This window comes from Chiroxiphia lanceolata, chromosome 6 (genome assembly GCF_009829145.1).
Source record: "Chiroxiphia lanceolata isolate bChiLan1 chromosome 6, bChiLan1.pri, whole genome shotgun sequence".
In the NCBI taxonomy this organism is placed as follows: domain Eukaryota; kingdom Metazoa; phylum Chordata; class Aves; order Passeriformes; family Pipridae; genus Chiroxiphia; species Chiroxiphia lanceolata.
Genome location: NC_045642.1, coordinates 47,255,268 through 47,276,143, shown reverse-complemented (window position 1 = coordinate 47,276,143; position 20,876 = coordinate 47,255,268). Strand labels below are relative to the sequence as shown.

The window sequence follows — 20,876 nt, the reverse complement described above, 5'->3', positions numbered from 1 at the left end:
TTGTAATTGTTGTAGGGAATTTTAAAGTTTGTTGGAATGATCTATAGATTTTATCATTTAGGTTTCTCACTGTTTAGAAAGTCAGCTCCTAGAGTCACCTTCTTCTTAGAACATTATTTCTGCTTCACTGCGATATCTTTTCTCTTGTCTGTGTAAACTCGTGTCACTTCCTCACATAGATGGCCATAATAATTTCAGGTCAAGATGTATCAAATTAGGATTGAAGTCCCCTATTTTTTTTGCATGCAGTTAGACATCCCCTGTGTGTATTGGAGGGTTTTGAAGGTAAATCTGTGATTTGTTCTAGGAGTACCCAGTACTGATTCTTGTGTCTGCAGCCATAAATGGTCAGAATTTAGGCTGTCTGCTTTTCTCAGCATTTCCGTATGATCACCTTTTTTGTTGCATTTGTTAGAATTTTGCTGTCTTGAAGGAAAGCTGGATACAGATTTTCCAAGACCTGCATCTCCAGAATTGTCTCCCTATGTGTGCTGGTTTAAAGGTAAACCGGCAGGGGAAATGAACCCAACTCAAAAGAGAGATAATAAGTCAGAATAACAATTTAATAAAAGAATACAATAAATACAATTATACAGACAAACAGTTGATTTTAACCCACAAAACCCAAATGTATAACCCAGCACCCTGGGCCATGAGCAGAGTGGTGTTCTTTGGGCCCCCTGAGTCCAAAGTAAAAGGAGAGGGGAAAACCTGTTGGTGAGAGAGCTATTGCAGTCTGGTCGAGAGTGGTGGTTGCAGTCTGGTTAAAAAGCGGTGGTTGCAGTCCAGTCGAGAGTGGTTGTCTCAGTCTGGTTGGGAGTGGTGGTCACAGTCCTTCTCTGGATCCCACAAGTGGTTAAAAAGTCCCAAGACTCCAAGATTATATATATCCTCCGGTTCAGGCAGGAATGCCCAGTACCTCCCTCAGGGTGGGGAGTTCCACAATGGGTATGAGGACAGGAGTATCCTCCTATCTCACAGGCCTCTTAACACCTAGTTTATAGCCTGAGGAGTCAGGGGTGCTCCGGGCAGAGGGTATAAATGGTCTGTTGATAACAGTTTCTGGGAAATGGCATGGAAGGCTATAGAATACAAGTTTTGGGTTACACCCATACCGTGATGAACTGGTCCCAGCTGTTCTAACTAGGACACTGTGAAAATACTATAAACCACAAATCCAGTTCAGAAAGATCTGCAAAACACTTGTTTATATCTTGCCCATCCTTTAAAATCCAAATTTGTCAATCCTTCACCAGGTTGTTTTAGAGGTTTAATGTTTGATGTTAAATATACTTATTTGGCATAATTTGGGTAAGGGTTAGGGTTTAGGGTAAGGGGTTAGGATTAGGGTGATGCAGCAATATACTAAAGTCACAACAAAAGCGATTGCAATATGGATCACAAGAAAAACATGGTTCCTATTACTGATCTCTATAGGATTATTGTCACGATGCTGGACATCTCCCCTGGGAAGGAATGTGTGGATTGAAGTGAGGTCAAGCCTTCTTCAAAGTTTATTTTATTAGTTGTTCAGGTTTTATCTTTCATATCAGGCTGTGCCACACACATGTTCTCCTTCTCACCGACACTGGTCTGGCACAGGAGGACATTATTTATTCTTTACTGTTCTTTGTTAGTCATGGGGAACCTGATGATTCACTGGTGCAACTGTGTTATCTTAACCCAAGGTTACCCTTCAGTCTCCCTGGTGTTGAGAGTTCAACTCACTTTATGATACTTTATTCTCCAAGCTTGCTGGTTTTTTTTGCTCTTCTCTGAGGTCTACTTGAGTGTGGGGGTGCTTGTTAGAAACAAGATTTTCTAGTTCTTAGGAGAGCCAAGAACATTGTTTAATCTCCCTTTTCGAGAAGTCGGTGCCTGGAAAGGCTTCACCCACAATTTTATGATGGGTATGCAGTAATTGTAAAACTAGTCTGCATTTATACACTCATTCTATAGTAGGACTGGAATTGAACTATTTGGAAGTGTAGCTGGAATTGAAACTGATGCTCCTTCCAACAATGTTTTCAAAAATGGAATAGAAAGGTTAGACTTTGCAGTATTAATAAATAAGAAGCATGGATAGAAATTGTATTTAACTTTTTTATTTTTCTTCTCATAATCTTGGATTTTTTCAGACAGTAAAGAAATTTGGTTATTGGGAATAGCTTCCTGTCTTTGGGATTTGCTTTTACTTTTGCAAACTCACTTTGATAATCTACATCGAAATTGAAAATAAATTTGTCTTTAATGTGAGTAGATATTAACTGCTGAACAGCGAAAAAACTTTGTCTAAAAGATTTGCAAAACTTTTATTTATTAACATTGAGGTATCAGAATTCATGCATAAACTGAACAAAAATACTCAATTTTCTTTAAAAACCAAACTCAAAATCACTCAGCTTCTTTTTTTCAATCCTGTTAGTCTTTCTGTTGAGAATTTCTATAGGAAAAATAAAATTTTGACTGGTTAACAGATGTGATAAAAGTGTTGGCTAATATAGTCAATGATTTGTGTCAAGAAATCTGTGCAAGGTGTCTTCACAATAAAGACAAGGCAGGCTGCAGAGCGTAGGAGGATCTCAAACTTTTATTTTTCTATATTTTTTTTTTTAAATTTTTTTGTCCTTCCTGGTTTTACAGTTTAACTGGTTTCAAACTCTTTCTGAGTATTAAAAACTTCATAAAGACAAATTGTATATTTGGGGTCTTGTTGGATTTTGTTTTGAGAAAAGATTCAGAAATAGTTAATCATACGTGTCTTGAAGAATCAAGCAAAAGACTTTTAAGACTTTTAATTGTTTATAATATTTTGTTTGTTTCCAAGAAGATTGAAGAAAATATTTTTTTTATCTCTTGAACTTGTAATATAAATCATTAAATTCTTCAAGTTATAATGCAATTAAACACATATAGTTTCATTAACTTCAGTGATTATTCATTTTTTACAAATGTCTCCTGACTGTTCCTTGCCATGTGTGCTATATATAATTATGTATATTAAACATTATAAATCATAAATGCATTGTTATCTACGAAGATTTTCATGATCATGATGTAACTGAAAAGATGCATCTGTGGAAGCTTTTGCACAAGATGTAGGTTATGTTTTCTTCTATATCAAAATGTAGGTATTGCTTCTAACTTAAATATATTGGGAAGTTTTTATCATTCATTCAAAATCATGATTCTATCTTTCATTAATATATTGATTTATTTGTTTACTTTGGACATTTTTTAGCGTTTGGTATCAGTTGGTTTGGATTCAAAAAACACAGTTTGTGTATGGGACTGGAGAAAAGGAAAATTGTTGTCAATGGCTCCTGGTCATACAGACAGAGTAAGTATAACTAAAGGATCTGAGTGTCAGTGTAATGTTAGTTTGTTAAACTATGTCCATGTATGTCCAGAGCTATGTCTGAACAAAAAACATTTTGTATTTTAGAAATTGAATTTGCATAAAGTTTGGATATGTATTAAGATATATGAAGATATTTAAGATATATGCATTTGTTTCTAAAATAAAATGCATAACTCAGCACTTATTTGTGTATGGTTTGTTGAGACTGTAAGCATGTAGGAGAAGTGCAGAATTAATACACTTCCTAGACCCATATGGGAAATCAAAATAAAAATAATTACTTAAATTTTTCTAGTCTGTAAATGAATCTTAATGTTGTTTTATCATGTGTTTTAATTATTCTAGGGAAAAAACCCAGAACTCACATGAGCTATACATTGCAATTTCAGTATTGAATGAGAGGATGAAAAAGTAATTCCAATAGATCCATTTAAAGCATTTCAGACTCTCTGTTAACTTGCTACAAGTTTTTACTGTTTACTGTCCCATGCTAGAAAAGCCATCTTTGCTGACATCCTTGGGTTTTTTTATGCAGATATTTGATATTTCTTGGGATTTATACCAGCCAAACAAGCTCGTCAGCTGTGGTGTAAAACACATCAAGGTAATGAAATAAATGTTAACTCATAAAATATTTAAGATGCAGTAATATATACTCCATAAAATATATAAAAATAGGATCTAAAAGGAATATATGATGATAATGTGGAAAGTTCTCTGTGAGAATAAGTTTACTTTTTAGGAACGGTAATCATGGATCACACCTGACTACACTAGACATTTTATGAGATTTATATAGTTGAAAACAGACCCTCTCTGCTCAAAAGTTTGTGCCCTGACAAAAGGAAAGCAATAGGAATGAAACAGTTGTTAGTAGCACTGTATGTCATGGTTGTAATATAACTTAAAATTTAGATTGTCTAAAGCATGCTGTTTGAAGTCCCTTGTAGCGTAAGACAGGATGCACATGTTTAAGGTAAGTCCAGGTACTCAAGTTTCTGATTCTTGAACAGTGAATGAATTGTTGCACTACAGAGGGGAAATGAGTTGAAAAACCTTTTCTTACCATTTGAGAGAGTATGGAGAGTAAGTGGAAGAGAAAGGAAAATGCTTGATTTTTCTTTTAATTCTTTTCCCAGCTGTTACTCATACCTTTATCATTTGGAACATTCTGTACCTGTTACAGGATTCATAATTTGGACAGTTCATGTCTTTTTCAAACGTCCTTTGTTTGATCCATGTACCAACTACTGTGCAGAAAAAGCTTCTTTTTCAGCTTTAACTCTGTGAGCAGGTTTATCAATGATTCACTGCCATGAAATATGGCTCCTAAAAAAACGTCCCTGTGCTCTCCCAGGCAGTGTCTTCTGTTTTACCACATAACAGCAGTAGATGGCAGCTTGAAAGTTCTGTATTGCTCTTATGTGTAGTGTTCCCACAGTGGGGAAAATGTGTTGCTTTTTACACAATGAACTTTTAGATTAATATTTATTAGTGGTTTATGGGAAAAAGTCTTCAATGTGTTGGCTAGATTGCATAAGTCTGATTTGGCAGAGTGTTTAGCATGTCAGTTACATATTTCCATTAGCTTGGTTAATAATGAGCTTTTTTTTTACTTCAAGATCTAAGAGGACTTTTATGCCAGTAGTGAGCTAATATTTGCCAGCAGTGATTTAGTGTATTTAAGATGGCTCTGTGATGTCAAAACATATCTATTTAGATAAGCAAAAGTTTATTTGAACAACTTTTAAAGTTCTTTGAAGGCTTTTTAAATAGCAATAGCATTTTAAGAATAATTGGTGTATCCTTTGAGAAAACATTAAGCAAAAATCTGAATTCTGGAGATTTATAGACATTTGAATCAGGCAAGAGATTTTTGTTGATGAATATTTTTCTTAAACCATGCATTCTTCTTGTTCTTTCAGATATCAATAATTACTTTCATGTTTTCAGTACTATTATATTTTTCTCACATGATATTTTATACAAATTATAATACTACTTTAAATTATGTAGATAATTCCAAGTGAACTGATACATCACCTACTTCCACATTGGAGCTAGGTGTTTGATTTATGCAGCGATTGTGTGGTTACTCCTCAAGCTACAACATAATCTATGTCCTATAGTCTGGTTAAAAAAATGCTGGTGTCATGGTTTAACCCCAGCCAGCAGACAAGCCCCACACAGCCACTTGCTCACTGCCCCACCAGTGGGATCAGAGAGAGAATTGGAAGGGTAAAAGCCAGAAAACTCATGGGTTGCGATAGAGATGGTTTGGTAGGGAAAGCAAAAGCCACACACACAAGCAAAGCAAAACAAGGAATTAATTTACAGTTTCCCATGGGCAGGCAGGTGTTCAGCCATCTGCAGGAGAGTTGGGCCCCATCACATGTGACAGTTACTTGGGAAGACAAACACCATCACTCCAAACCCTCCCTTCCTCCTTCTTCCTCTCAGCTTTATATACTGAGTGTGATGTCATATGGTCTGGAATGCCCCTTTGGTCAGTTTGGTTCACCTGTCCTGGCTGTGTGTCCTCCCTACCTCCCATGCACCCCCAGCCTCCTCACCAGCATGGCAGTATGAAAAGCAGAAAAGACCTTGGCTCTGTGTAAGCCCTGCTCAGCAATAGCAAAACCATCTCTTTATTTTTAATCCTGTGTTCAGCACAAATCCAAAACATAGCCCCATACTAACCACTGTGAAGAAAATTAGCCACCTCAGCCAAAACCAGGACAACTAGTTAAGATGCAGGGATTTGTCTAATCAGCACATGGTTATTTCTGAATTACAATATTGCTGGTACAAAAATCTGTTCGTGTATGAACATATCAGTTCAATATTGAGCAATATCAGTTTATTGTAACTGCTTACATTATCTTGTATTAATTGAAGTCTCTGCTCAGAATTTTGAACTGATTATTAATAACGGAGTGACTTGCTGTGAAATACAGTTTCATAAACATGTATACAGAAAACATGCTGAGACAACGTAAGAGTAACTTGTCAGCAGCAATGAAATAAATGCTTTCATGTACTGTACTGTATTACTTCAGCAGCTTCTTGATTTTTTACGTGCACATTTCCACATTTGGACAGGAGAGTTTGAAACGAATATGCGAGTGTTTCTCTTTTGCAGAGATCTCAGAAACTACAGTGTGTATCATGATATTTAGTTGGCAAGTACTGTGCTCTGACAAGAGACTTTGCATGTCTTTAGTTTAGGAGTCATTAGTTCATGTTGGGTCACCTAGGAGGAAATTCACCCTCGTGTGATTGCTGTAATCACATGCTAATGGTTTATTAGAAGATTCTTAAAAATCTCCCCCTTAGATGGCTGCTTTGTGGGATCAGGGGTTCTGATGAGAAATTATAAGTCAATAATTAAACCAGCTGTTTTCAAACAGAACAAATAGCAACTTTATCAGAAATCTACATTCTTAGATAACATCTTTAAATGTCTAAAGTAACATAAAGTACGAATGCAGCATTTGCAATGCAGAAGACTTACGTCAAAGAAAGATAAGACAATTCCATTATGAAACGCTTTTAAAAATGACTTAAAATACAACTAATTCACAAATTACTATTTGAGAGAATTTTAGTTTGATTTAGTACCCCAAAATTCCTTCCCAGCTAGCCTGCTATGCTGATTTTATGGAAAGATAAAGTTGGTTAATAGCATAAAAAGTTGTTAAACAACTGGAGAACTGAAGCATGGAAAAGGCTATAAATGATGATGTCTTTTGCATGCAAGGTGCTTCTCTTTCAGATGTACATATTAAATTATAAGATATTAGCAAAATACCTGTCTTTCTAAATCACTTTATGTTACAGTTCTGGAGTTTGTGTGGCAATTCATTGACACCAAAACGTGGTGTTTTTGGCAAAACCGGTGATCTCCAGACTATATTGTGCCTTGCCTGTGCAAGGGATGAAGTGACATATTCTGGTGCATTGAATGGAGATATCTATGTATGGAAAGGAATCAACCTTGTACGGACAATACAGGGAGCACATGCTGTAAGTATATCTCTTTAAATTAATATAAAATGTTAAGTAGATTTCTGCAGAGCTGGAAAGGGCAATGCAAGGTCATCTTGTCTGTGTTCCTAAACAATTTCAACGATAGAGACTCAGTATGTCTTATTCGAGCAGTTTTTAGAACAGTATACAGCTTTGAAAAGTGAAGACATCTCAATGAAAGTTTAATAAGATTTTTCAAAAGTGCTTGGTAACATTTTAATTGAAATGTTTAATGCAACTATAAAGTGATTATAATTTGGCTATATAAGTTTTAATTATCTTCCATATTATTTCAAAGTATATAGTTTTGAGATTAAAATAGGCAGCAAAAAAACCCACTTGGTGCATTACAATCTGATTTGTGGATGCCAAACTATGAGAGTCCTCATTTCCTCTCCTGGTAGTAATTTGATAATATAATGCAAAATTTGACTTAAACTTTTAAGTATCACCTTAAAAAAAACCCAATCAATTTGTTTTACCCTATGAGGCATGAAACTGCTAAGGTCACTTTATAAAGCTATATGATTTGCTGGTTGAATGTTAATTTTTGGTTTGGAAAGCATTGTACTTTCTAGCTAATGTTTGAAGTTCCCTTTTTAGCAATTTAAAATAGTGTGAAAATACAAGCATATGAGTTCCAATATTACAGCTTCAAACTTCTAGGTAAAAATCAATAAAAGTTAATTATTCTTGCTTCTAAGAATGTTTTTGTTTTAACTGGCAGTGTTGGACTGGGTGGCATGATGTATGTAACTGAAGTATAAGATTCACTTTTTATGATTTAAGCAGGTAGAAAGGAGGGGACTAAGGGATGAATGATATGTGTGTGTTGGAGAGGTTGCAGTCAGTTGTAGTGAGGAGGCTCTTGGTTTACCAAAGATTTAGGAACATCATTCAGGATGGTTGCAGCTTGTTGAATGAGCTAATGATTTAAAAGCAACTGCACTGCTTATTCAGAAAGTTGTTCAATGACAGTGTACCTGATTATGAATAACAATAAAGTTATGAAGAACATATGTGTGCAAAACATCTCAGACTATCTTTTGTATTTGAGACTTCTTTATATACATATATGTATATATATATATATATAAATAAATACAGATATACACACACACAAACATACTGTCCTGTATGCATCTATAGAAATATTAAATATATTCAAGAAAGCACAAATTATGAAGCAGGAAGCATGAAGGGACATGTTGGTCTTCAAATATTCCTTGATTCTTACTCTATAACTTCAATTCTTGTTTTAGTTTTCATATTTACTGTTTGTTAGTGTTCTATTCTATATTTTCCTAAGATGATGTGGGCATAGCATGTGCAGACCTGGATTCCCAGAGGAAAAAGTGCACTTTGTTTCCTATCCAAAATTGATGCCAAAATATTCTCTCACTCTGTTTGGTGCTGTAGGAGACAGCTGTCCTGTGTATTAACATATTTGTTATTTGGAGTACTTAGAATTGCAACAGTTTATTTCTCAGAATAATGCAGTGCTTTTCAGCTGTTTTAGTGTGGAATGGCATAACTGGTAAATGTAGGATCATGAGAGCTTGTTGCTTCACTACCTTATGTGCTCTGTAAGTTCTTTGATGACCACAAGATCAAACTTGAAGTGCTGTGCACCTTATCTTCTTTAGCGTCAGTGGATGGAGCTCAGGTGACCTTGGAGTAGGTCTCATCTAGCTTCTATTTTTGGCTCTGTCCTGTAGGCTCAACGGAATTGTACTTTGCAGTACTGATAATTAAGTAGGGACACCAGTCCATGTCTTTGAAATTCATTTTTACAAGAGATTAGAGTCAGTACAAATCTCACCAATTTCCACGAGGAAAAAAACCCAAAAAAACCAAGAATAAAATGTTACCTTAAAAGATAATATTGACAGATTATTATAATCACAACATGCAGCAGCTTGGAATGAGAGTGCCTCTTCAGCCATACTAAATTATTATCATGATATTTTATGGTTCTTTTGTACCTAATTTTATCAATTTTGTCCTTCTTGTCTGTCCTTTTGAAAGAAAATGCAAGTGTAAATAACAACATTTGTGATACACATATATTGCTAAAGGGAGAGTGTGCACATAGTAGGGAACTGATATAAATTTCTGTTCAGTATGCTAGTGTTGGAATTGTCCTTGAATACCTGTTCATCATTCTGTATCATTACTCCTCAACAGGCTTGAAGTAAACTGTAAACTTTTTGAAGGAAGACATGTCTCAGTAATTACATAAATACCATGTATTCCTCTCTTGCAGCGTGAACAGTAAATATCTGAGATGCTGGAAAGCATTTTCTAAAGCATGTTAGTTATGTGGAGATATAGTCCATCTCCACAGTTATTAAATTATTATTAAGGAAGTTGTCTACATTAATAAAGAAAACATGTTCTTTTTGTAGGTTGGCTATCTTTGTTACAATTATCCAAGCTAAAAAGACATTTTTTATTTTAAGAATAATTCCATGTGAAAAATAAAACATGCTGTCCCAGTGTAAGCAACCAAGGAAACAGATAGCAACTTTAGCACTGACAAGCAAAATAAGAATTCTTAAATGAGTTTATCTGTCTTCTGTCACAGCAATACTGAAAACTGTAGAGACAGGAAAGTAGAATTTCCTGCAGTTTCCTGTCTGAGTTTGAGTAGAAACAAAAAGTTGAAAGCAAATAGGTTGGCATGACTGGAGAATTATTTGGAAAAGGATTGGAGAGTTCACTTAATATAGAAGTAGGAATGAAAAGTAAGAAAATATGGAAATGAGCAGGGCTTAGGAGTAAAGGCACACAGTTCATATGCAGGAAACAATGGATTGCAATGGGAAACTCCCAACTCTAGATTTTCTGATGCCTCCTAAATAATAATACTAATAAGGAAAGTTTTAAAAGGGAGAAAGAAAACAGCAACATGAAAGCCTGTGTAAATTCACTGGTAATGGTAATACTCCAGGAGGTTATTTGTAGGCAATGCATCTGACTCTGGAAAGTTAACATATACCTTGACTAATTAAAAAAAAAAAAATCTTTTATTAGATGTCTCATTTTTGTACTAGTGCAAAGAACAGACTATAGAATCTTCTACTTATTTTATCATCTTACATGTTCTAAATTCAAGGTAGTCCATGCATATAGATGTTACTTGGATATTAAAACAAAATTGTATGCTTATTTAACAACACTGTATGTTTTAAAGATTCTTGTGTGATATAACCCTGCCTTGAATAGTAAATGTACATAAGATGCTTTTTCAACAGATGAATAATTAATTTTGAGATAGTCTTTCAGAGGTACACATTAAAGTTGTGCGGATTGATGTCAGAAACTGAGGTTAAATAACAAGCTCGAGGTTAAATAACAGGCAGTCTGTTAAAACTATTGCACGCCTATGTCGGTTGGCTGGATACTAATTAAATATAGATGGAAACAATATAATGAACTTAAATGAATGGCTTTAAGCTGGTATCATGTACCAACACATGCAGTATTTTCTCCTACTGCTTAGACTAGTCGTTGGTTGAAACATAACTGTCCACTTACTTCAGCCAATGAGAGGTGTATAGGCAACTGTTTTAAATTGTTAGAGTACTATGCGCATTTTTAGACTGTTTTATGGGTGATTTGTTAGATAGGAAGATTAAAAGGTAGTGTTTCTCCACTGTAAACTTACATCTGTTTTAAATGTTTGCAATCCATTTCCTTACTATGCAGTATATATTGGGAGAGACAGTGTCTCAGAGTAAGTGCCCAACGTGTGTGTTGCTGTACATGCTTTACAAACATCCAAGTCCTATATTTATCTGGGAGTAAAAAGGAGGCATTGGAGTTCTTTTTGAATCGGTATAATGTCTCTGTTCTCCATGTTGCTCAGTAGTAGTCAGTTGCTTTTGAAGTTTCCTTATGATTTTTCAAGCTTGGTCCTAATTATAGCTGACTGCAGTCATGTGTTTTAGGAATTGCGTAGTCACAGTTAGTGTGGTGGATTTTATATAAACAACTACATTTAGATAAATTAACACTTGATTTTTGTCCATGGGGGGCAAAATAGGTCCGGCAGCAATAGAAAACCAGAAACTACCTCAGTATTGGAAACTTCTTGGGTTCAAGCAGTGGCAAAATATTCATGCAGTAGAGACCATCTTTGTCAAGTTCTTCTTGTACTTTTCCAGCTTTCAACTATAATTTCTGGTAGATCTGGGCATTTATTTCTTTATTTGCTCTCAGTCCACTCATTTTTTTTTTTTTCCGAATTTGAGAGAGAACACAGATGTGATACCAACTGGTTATGTTGGAAAAACAGGAAATATTCAGCATTCTGAGAAAACTGCTGATCAGTTTGAGATGTTATTTCCAGAATTTCAAAGTTCATTAGAAAGTGTAATGAAAATTTATAAAAGAAAATGCAGTCTGTATATCAAGCTTCATAACTTTTCAGATGGAAGACTTTGATCTACACCTTTTATTTTGATTCAGAAGCACAGTTGGTCTTTGTGGCTCACGTTCAATTGGATTTAAAGAAGTCAGTGCAATTGTTTGCCTTCATTACTGCTAGAAGGCTTTTGACCATCAAGAATCACATTATGTTAATGAAAATTTCAGGCTGAAGGATTAAAAGAAGCATGAAGACTCCAAAGTTGATTTGCATTAATAATCTTGACAGTTTCTGAAAGGAAGGATTTAAGGGAGGAATTGACAGGCCAAGCTACCCCAGGAAAGAATCTGTCTTTTCCCCATGAAGTGTGAGCCTAACAATTATATGAAGAATAGCAAAGCTTAGCTTTTTCCATTAAATACTTACAGTCCCCATTAATAAGGGACCTTTTTTATAGTTTTCATCTAGTTCTCTTATTCCAGTGGCACAGAGACTGAAATGAGAGCGTCCTATTGCATTTCAAGAGATTGAGCAAGCACAACATCTGCCAAATCTCCTTGACAACCAGTATGTCCTTTTCAAGATAAGGATATTCTGTGAAATGGAAAACAGATTAATGCTGGATCCACTTGATCTTATCTTCAGAACACTCAGCCAGCTTCCCACATCACCAAATGTCTGATTATTTTTTTAATACTGACTAATTAAATAATGGATTTTGGAAAGAGTTAATTAGAGAAAAGAAAATAATTCTATTATCAAGGTTGCAGTCCAAAAAGAGCCTTTAAAAGATTTAAACTTGGGCAGAATTCAGTATATGGTACGAAATGAGCCAAAATTTCTCTAGCCTTTTATTTGTTCCATGGCACTAAAATCATAAAGGTTGGAAAAGACCTCCCAAGATCATCAAGTCCAACTGTTTACCCAACACCACTGTGTTCACCCTATCCACAAGTGCCACATCCACATGTTTTTTGAACACTTCCAGGGATGGTCACTCCAGCACTTTCCTGGGCAACCTGTTTCAGTGCCTGGCAACCTTTTCAGTGAAGAAATTTTTACTAGTATCCAGTTGAAACCTCCCCTGGTGCAACTTGAGGCCATTTCTTCTCATGCTGTCATTCCCCACTTTACTACAATCTCCTTTCAGGTAGTTGTAGAGAGTGATAAGGTCTCCCCTGAGCCTTCTTTTTTCCAGGCTAAACACCCCCATTTCCTTCAACCTCTCCTCATAAGACTTGTTCTCACAATATTAAAGATTAATGCAGTAAAACAGATAGACATACATGGAGAGAAACAAATACAGTTTGTGTTGTATTTTTGAAAATCTCTAGGCTCCTAAAGAAACAGAAAGAGGATTTTCAGGACGTTGGAGATAATGGGAGTTAACCTTCTAATCTGCTTATGACTTAAAAATTCCACTACATTTCTGTTTAGACACATACTACTCCTGAAAATGTCACCTGTCATAAAAGTCTCTTTCCTGAGGATGGACATGACATGTTAAAAAAATTGAGTTCTGTCACCATAGTCTTTCAGTTTTGATTGTCATTTGACCTTCTAGTAATGATAGGCGCTTTTTTTGTGAAGGCCAAGAGATTTCTTTTTCCTCAACTTGAAAAATTATATCCTTGTTACCTGATGTTAGAGAAGCAAACATAGTCCGTATTTTGTTACGACTAGTCCATTATGATGTTTGTCTTAGTTGTAATTTAAGAAGAAAAAACATGCTGATAGGAGAGAATAGTAACGAGTACCTTGGAATTCTCATAAGTCACAACACTGTACCTGATTTGTTCTTTGAGCGTACAGCTTTGTTTTCCCCCAAAACCCAATCTCTCCTTTGCAAATTGCTTTCATCTTTAGGGTTAATGTGTATCATTACTGTAAAATCCAGACCCCTAACCAATGAAACTATAGGAAATTTACATTTACTTCTTTACTAAACTGAAATTTCAGAAAAATATTATAGAAGATATATGTATATTATTGGCTGTTCTACCTTCTTTTGGACAGGACTTAGAGACAGGTTTTCTCCTTCATTGTTTCTAATGCTCTCTTGTTTACTTTTGTCATAGCTGAATATTAAATACTTTCAATAAATATAGAGCAATTTTTTAATTTCTCATAGGCTCATCAGTTAAAGTTGCCCTTTCAGTAGCTTTGCTTACTGAAATGTGTGAGCTACTTCTGAATATGAGATTAGTAATTAAAAAAACCCCAACAGTGGGCGTGTAAGGTATGTATCGTGTTAAATCACATATAGTGTCTATGTGACTACAATATCTTTATTTTAATATTACATATATCATCCTTGCCTCTTTGTTATCCTGAAGAAAACATGGATCAAGTGAGTTGAAGAAAACGGGCTAGGTTTTGTTTCCTATTGTTCACCTTTACAATAACAGCTTATTATGCATTTTCCAATGGCGTAGAGTAATCGCTGTTTTTCTTATGTTTTGTTTCTAAACTTAAGTTTAAAATCAGTCTTTGTTGGCTTAATATATAAAAAAATCCCATTTTTTTTTTGTCTTGTGTTATAGAAGCTGAGTAATAGCAATAAAGGCCCTAAACCAAGCCTAGCAGAGATCACAGGATATCTTCATGCTGACATTTATTAGAGTTGGACCAGGTCCTAAGGCAAGAGGATATGAAACTGAGCTCTTTCTAGGAATAAAAAGCAGCATCACTATGATGATGATTATTAGCATGAAAGCATTCTTGCAATAATTGTCTTACTCTTTGTCACTGAATATGAATTCTCCTTGTTGTGAGTTTATTTCCGTTTCTGACTCTCTCATACTTAAAGCTTTTATTAGTTGCATACTGGTTTCTAATCTGCATATATCGTTAAAAATAACTTTGTTCTCTCTTTAGGCAGGAATTTTCAGCATGAATGCATGTGAAGAGGGTTTTGCCACTGGTGGCAGGGATGGCTGTGTTCGCTTGTGGGACTTAAATTTTAAACCAATTACTGTGATTGATCTCAGGGAAACAGACCAGGGATATAAAGGTAAACAGAGGTTTATCACTTTCAATACACTAATAAGGTAGGAAATTTGTCAGTGTTTTGAACAAGAAAAGACTTGAAAAACCAAAAAGGTTGTTTCACGTATGTTGCTGTAAACTATTTGCTAGAAATGGAATAAATCATGCCCACTAATGTGAAGGTCACATAGTCCTTCAAAGTTACTGTAAAACATATGATGAAGATTCAACTTTTTATGCACATTGTCTCTAGACCACAGCAGCTTTTAAGAAGGAACAGTAATGCTTAAAAGAGAACTTGGAAGAGACAGTAAGATCTACAATGTAGAACAACAGAGTCCAAAACTTGTGTTTGCTAGTTATTCAAATTTTTATTAAAACTATTTGAAAGTTATTTACAGTTTTGCAGTACTTAGAACGCTGCTTACATGGAACACTGCTTACGTATGCCTATGACTTCAGTTACAGTTTGTCATGCTAAATTTTTACATAGAGTGTTCTAGATATTGTTACTGTAATGATTTAGGAAAATAATGCAAACATATACTGAAGCACTAATGTCATTTACAATATTGCTTTTGTTGGCATTTGGTTTTCTTTGCCCCCAGTCACTTTGTTATTTTCTAATATCTTGCCAAGAAATTGAAAATGTGGTAGAATGTCTGATGGCAATCAGATACTCGGGGTCAATACATAACATGTTAAGTCTTTGTATGCTGTAATTGACTTGGCATTCCCACCAAGATTGTGAAATACTGCAAGATTCAATACATTCCATTTTAAATATGCCCTGTAGTAGAGAGGCTCTGTTTTAAGTTTGAATTTACTCAGCTGCTGTTTCTCAGCTCTGTTGCATGTAGATGAAAGCTGTGTTTCATTCCCCATTTCTTTGTTTCAAATTTGATCTCTGCTTTAGATTGTCTCGTTTACTTTTGATGTAACAGGATCTTGCCATGAACTCTTTTCCCTTGTCAAATGCCCATGACAGAGCTAATAGATTTTTTTGAACACTGATGTTTAATAAAATCTGTTTCTTGAATTTTTCCCCTTTGCTTTTTTTCCTTTTTATATACTTTTGAGGATTGCCATAATGACCTGTCCTTTTACTTGTTTTCTTAATTGCATTTTTTACTGCTTCTATACCTTACCACTTGGTAATTTTTCTTGTGAACATAAACTCAAGATCTGTATCCTTGTGAATGGCTTGCAGCAAGTAGTTGACTGTACACATATTCTCCAGGTAGTCACATTGTATTTCAAAATGTCTCCCTCCACCACAGGAAGTTCCAAATTACTGAAACAAGTATCTTAATCATCCTTTATCAAAGATGTTGGTTGTTTCTTTATTTTTTAATCATTGTAGAGAGAATAGCCATATAATGTCTAAATTATAGGACTGAATGACAAGGTGGTTGTATTCACCAGTACAGTCAACAGATCAAATCTGTAAAGCAAAACAGATGCTGTAAGGGGGTCAGAGTAGAACAATATATATGCATTTTGAGGGGTGTTTGAGGGCCGTTAGCTCTAGTCTGGTTCAGCAGACTGAAAATTGCATTGCATTTGGAGTGCACTGAGTGCACTCCTGGAGCACATTGTTCTGTTTCATGTGGAGGGAGTCTTATTTGTGCATTTGAAGGCTATCTTGTAATGCAAAGCATGTTAAGTAGGCAAAATCAGGATCTTTGCTTCGAGAGAATCTTTGCTTTGTCAGAATTAACACATTCGTGCAGCTGCACCACACTGGCCTCCTAACCCACCATTCGCTGTTTGTGAGTCATTCAGTTTCTTTCCAGTGTAAATTTAATAACATAAGGCTTTTCTTTTCCCTCTACATAGTTAAAAATATTTTTCAAAAGAACATCAGTCTGGACCATTACAATATTCCTTTCTCTTATTTGATATATATAATTTTGTCTCACATATTAATCCAGAGTAGCTTTTCAAAGATGTTCTTGAGTGAGTGCTTAGGCAAAGTTAATTAAGTCAGGCATTGCTGCCATCTGGTTATGAGCATTTCAAATTGGCAAAATTGAGTTGCATTATCAGAAGGTAATAAATGCAGCCTGTTTTAAAAGGTGCCTATTACTAAAATCAGGCACCTAAGACTGGGTTCTCAGTGTAAACTGTCTTAACTTCCATTTTATTATTCCTGACCTTATCTACAAACAACTGTGAGTGCTTACATTCACTATAAGCCTAAGAGCTAATTTAGTTGTTAGAAATGCTGTTAAATTCCATCGTAAACCCTTTTAATCTCTCTATATGTTGTTTCAATTTGATTTAGTATTATTTTTTTGTTTAGTGGGAAAAATACTTTCATATGCTATTAAGATGTTACAAAGAATTGGGCTCTTTGACTTTCTTACATATAATGCTTGTTCCACTGATGCTTTTGTCACTTAAATAATGTAGGTTCATCTAGCTAGTACTGAGGTCCATGGGTTGATCAGAAACTGTAATTTATAGTCTCTGCTAACTTTGTTGAAACTTAAGAGACATTAAAGGCATAATTTCAGCTGCAAATGTCAGTACTATATTTTTCCTTTATTGAAATAAGGCTCACATTTTATTTTAGAAATTTCTTAATACTAAACTTGAAAAGTTTATGTTCCAAGTGCAAGTATGTGTTATATGGAATAGATAAAAGGAGTAAATGGAGGAGTAAGAGAAGGTGCGTGGATACTTCTTGACATTTTCTTGCTTTTATGTTTTGTTGTGTGCTACTTTACCTTTGTTTCATGAATTCTGAGGATGTGTCTCTCAGTAACAATCTCTTCTACAGGTCTGTCTGTAAGAAGTGTTTGCTGGAGAGGAGACCATATACTCGTCGGGACACAAGATAGTGAAATTTTTGAAATTGTGGTGCATGAGCGTAATAAGCCTTTCCTGATAATGCAGGGACACTGTGAAGGAGAGCTGTGGGCTTTGGCTGTCCATCCTACAAAACCCCTGGCAATGACTGGAAGTGATGATCGATCAGTCAGGTCAACTCTTGTTTGTTCGTTTAACTGCATGCAGTTTTATACGAACAAATAATTTTGTAGATAAGCTAATTGAAAGGTGTGCATTTTAAAGGTATTAAAATGTGGTATTGAAGTGCTCCTACAGTTTAGGGGTGCATGCAATTAGTGCTCACCAGTAATAAAATATAGTGGAGGTATATATTTCCCCCAAAAAACCATGTATGTAATTTGAAAAAAAATCATTTAGACTAATATTGAGCGCTCAGAGAGACAAGTATCCTGTAAGTGTTCCCGTTCCAGGAGCTATGTTAAGCATTCATAGGTTACAATGAAAAAATTGTAATAAAAACTTACATATTTTACTCTTACCATATTCACATCTCCACATGCTGCAAATTACTTTTAGTTTGAGAATTTCATCAAACTTAATGCATGCATTGTAAACAGAATATGAATGCTCAGAAAACCCACTAAATTAATCCCTTTTACAAGTTCATACCTTTTTTTGTCAAAAACATCTTTTCTTTCTTAAAAATATCTTAAGTGTAACATGGTTAAGCAAATCAGTAGTTCAGTTATTAATATTGAAATAATACTCTAAAATTCAAGTTATATCTTGTAAATGATAGATGTTGTAATGTATCTTGTAGTAAAAACTTACATATTATAATATTATTAGTTATAAGGAGTTATTAGTAATGACTTGTTAGTAGAAAAAGTTATTTATACTGATCAAAGTCTTTATAATTGTTATTTAATGTTCTTGGCTAAAATGATTAGCAAAACAGAATTTTCCACAGGAGTGGTCTGAAAGTATATATTGTCATATTTTATCATTTTTTATGTTCAAAAAATCAAACAAAATTAATCTGCCCCCGCATTTTCTCATTAGATATTTTCTCACCTTTTAAAATATAAAGCTATTCACACTTTTGTCCAAGATTTTTCTTGTGAAAAATTATTTTAAAATAAGACACTGCCATGCCCAACATTCTGCAAAAATTGCAGACTTCATCTTCCTATAACAAAGCTGCAAACCCCTTTTTACATTTGAAATAATTACTTTATTTTAGAATTTGGAGTTTAATAGACCATGCTCTGATTGCCCGGTGCAACATGGAGGAACCCATTCGCTGTGCCGCAGTCAGTACTGATGGAATCCATCTCGCTCTTGGTATGAAGGATGGCTCTTTCACTGTGCTGCGAGTCAGGTATGTTACCAAATTAAAAGCAGATACATTATTAACTCCTTCAAACAGGTTATCTAATTGCTTTTATAGATTATATGTATACTGACACTGTAGTGACCATACATATGGTCACTTAAATTTTTGTTTTAAATTACATCCGAGCATTAAATTTTAACGCTCGGATTTTTTAAATGTGCTACATGTGTTCATCTTGTTCTATAACAACCCATTTGAAAAAGTATATTGGTCTATTTACAGAGAGTGGCAATGTTCTAGGAAATGTTATACTTTAGGTTTTAGCTTTATTAATTATTCTTGAATTACTAAGAAATAAATTTCATTCATAAATTATTTCCCTGTGTTGGAATTCTGCTGTCAGCACATCATGCATATAAAACCAGTGCTGACTTGTTGCTGAAATCCCACAGTTTTAAAAGGAAAATGAGATCTCTGTCTCATGTCAGTGAAGTTTTCTTCCCTGGGTGAATAAAGATCTGGTTACCTACCTGATGAGGTTTTCTTGTGGACCCAGTTTGAACAGTTCCTTTTGTTTGCTCTCCCTCAACCCAGTGCAGCACCTTCTTGTGTCACTGTTCCCTTCTCTTTTTTTTGGCCATGAAGCCCTAACCAACTCTAAAAACAGCAGTTTTGTGTTTGCACATAGGATAGTTAAGTTCATTTCATAATTTCACAATCTTGTCCATTTTTTAAGACTGGGAACTTGACACTGTGATAAGGCTCTTCTATGCTTATGACATGCTTTCTTTCATACTACAGAGATATGACTGAGGTTGTTCATATCAAAGACAGGAAAGAAGCTATTCATGAACTCAAATATTCTCCAGATGGGAATTTCCTAGCTGTTGGTTCCAATGACAGCTCTGTGGATATATATGGTGTTGTTCAACGATACAAGAAAGTTGGGGAATGTATTGGATCTTTAAGTTTCATTACGCATATGGATTGGTCTTCAGACAGTAAATACTTACAGACCAATGATGGCAATGGAAAGAGACTTTTTTACAGAATGCCAAGTAAGATTCTGAGTTGTCTTTATGATATTTGTTATTTACTATAGAAATAATGTATAGTAGTTTTGTAAAAAAAGCCAAATGTAAATCCTAGTTCAAAGCATGCGGTTATAGTGAAAGTTTTTTGTAAGTTTGTATAAATATTTGCTATATTTGAATAAGTACAGCATTTTTATGGCAAAGTTACTTAAATATTTTTATCCTTATATGTTTACTGTCCTTTATAATGCATCTTTTCATGCCAGATATATTGGCTTATAATTTATTTCTTAAAAGTAAATTTTTGCTCTCACTTTTTTAGAAACAGAAAAATGTAGCATTGAAATTCAATTTTGCAATAGCTTAATAGCTTTGTACTTGTGGAGCTTGGTTATTAAATGAATTACCACTTAATTGCGCTGTAGGGTTTTTTTTAAATATGTAGAAAAATCAGTATGTTGCAGCTCAGGAGAGTAATTTGATTTTCCTGAACTGTGTTTGCAGCAGAACTGAGGAATTTAACTTAAAAGAGCTTTTACGCTGAGAAACTTTTTGATAGCCCCATTATTGTAAGTGTTTTCAAGATAACACTCTTGAAAACTTGACTGAACAATCCTTTATTGTTGAAATAATTTCCATCAAGACAGTTCCCTCTGTAGAGGACATATGCACATATTACAATATTTGAAAGCTTCAAATTTAAGTAATCCTGATTAGAATATGCCAAGGGCAGTATTTATCCTAAGGCTTGACTTCTTTCTTCTGTCTATTATATACACTCTTTACATAATGATATTTTCCCCACTCATCATATTTTTAGTAATTATGTATTATCATCACCACTTTTTACATTTTCCCTTCATTGTTGTACAATGTTTATGCTTTACACTGTACATTAGTCACAGATCCATGCAGCTTTTTGTGACTCTCTTTGCTGAAGCATCTAATTAATTTTGATTC

The 20,876-nt window shown here is 34.6% G+C and overlaps 1 protein-coding gene across 4 annotated transcripts in view; it reads left to right on the top strand.

Annotated features, from left to right (window-relative positions):
* The window catches only part of EML5 (EMAP like 5), a 113,698-nt gene that overhangs the window by 21,916 nt on the left and 70,906 nt on the right, over positions 1-20,876 (top strand). For all 4 annotated transcript variants that reach the window (XM_032690972.1, XM_032690976.1, XM_032690975.1 and 1 more), the window contains exons 3-9: positions 3,242-3,340; positions 3,897-3,965; positions 7,202-7,387; positions 14,640-14,775; positions 17,536-17,737; positions 18,790-18,927; positions 19,684-19,940. In XM_032690972.1, the coding sequence (XP_032546863.1) occupies positions 3,242-3,340; positions 3,897-3,965; positions 7,202-7,387; positions 14,640-14,775; positions 17,536-17,737; positions 18,790-18,927; positions 19,684-19,940 (1,087 nt within the window). The remainder of the gene's footprint in view (positions 1-3,241; positions 3,341-3,896; positions 3,966-7,201; positions 7,388-14,639; positions 14,776-17,535; positions 17,738-18,789; positions 18,928-19,683; positions 19,941-20,876) is intronic.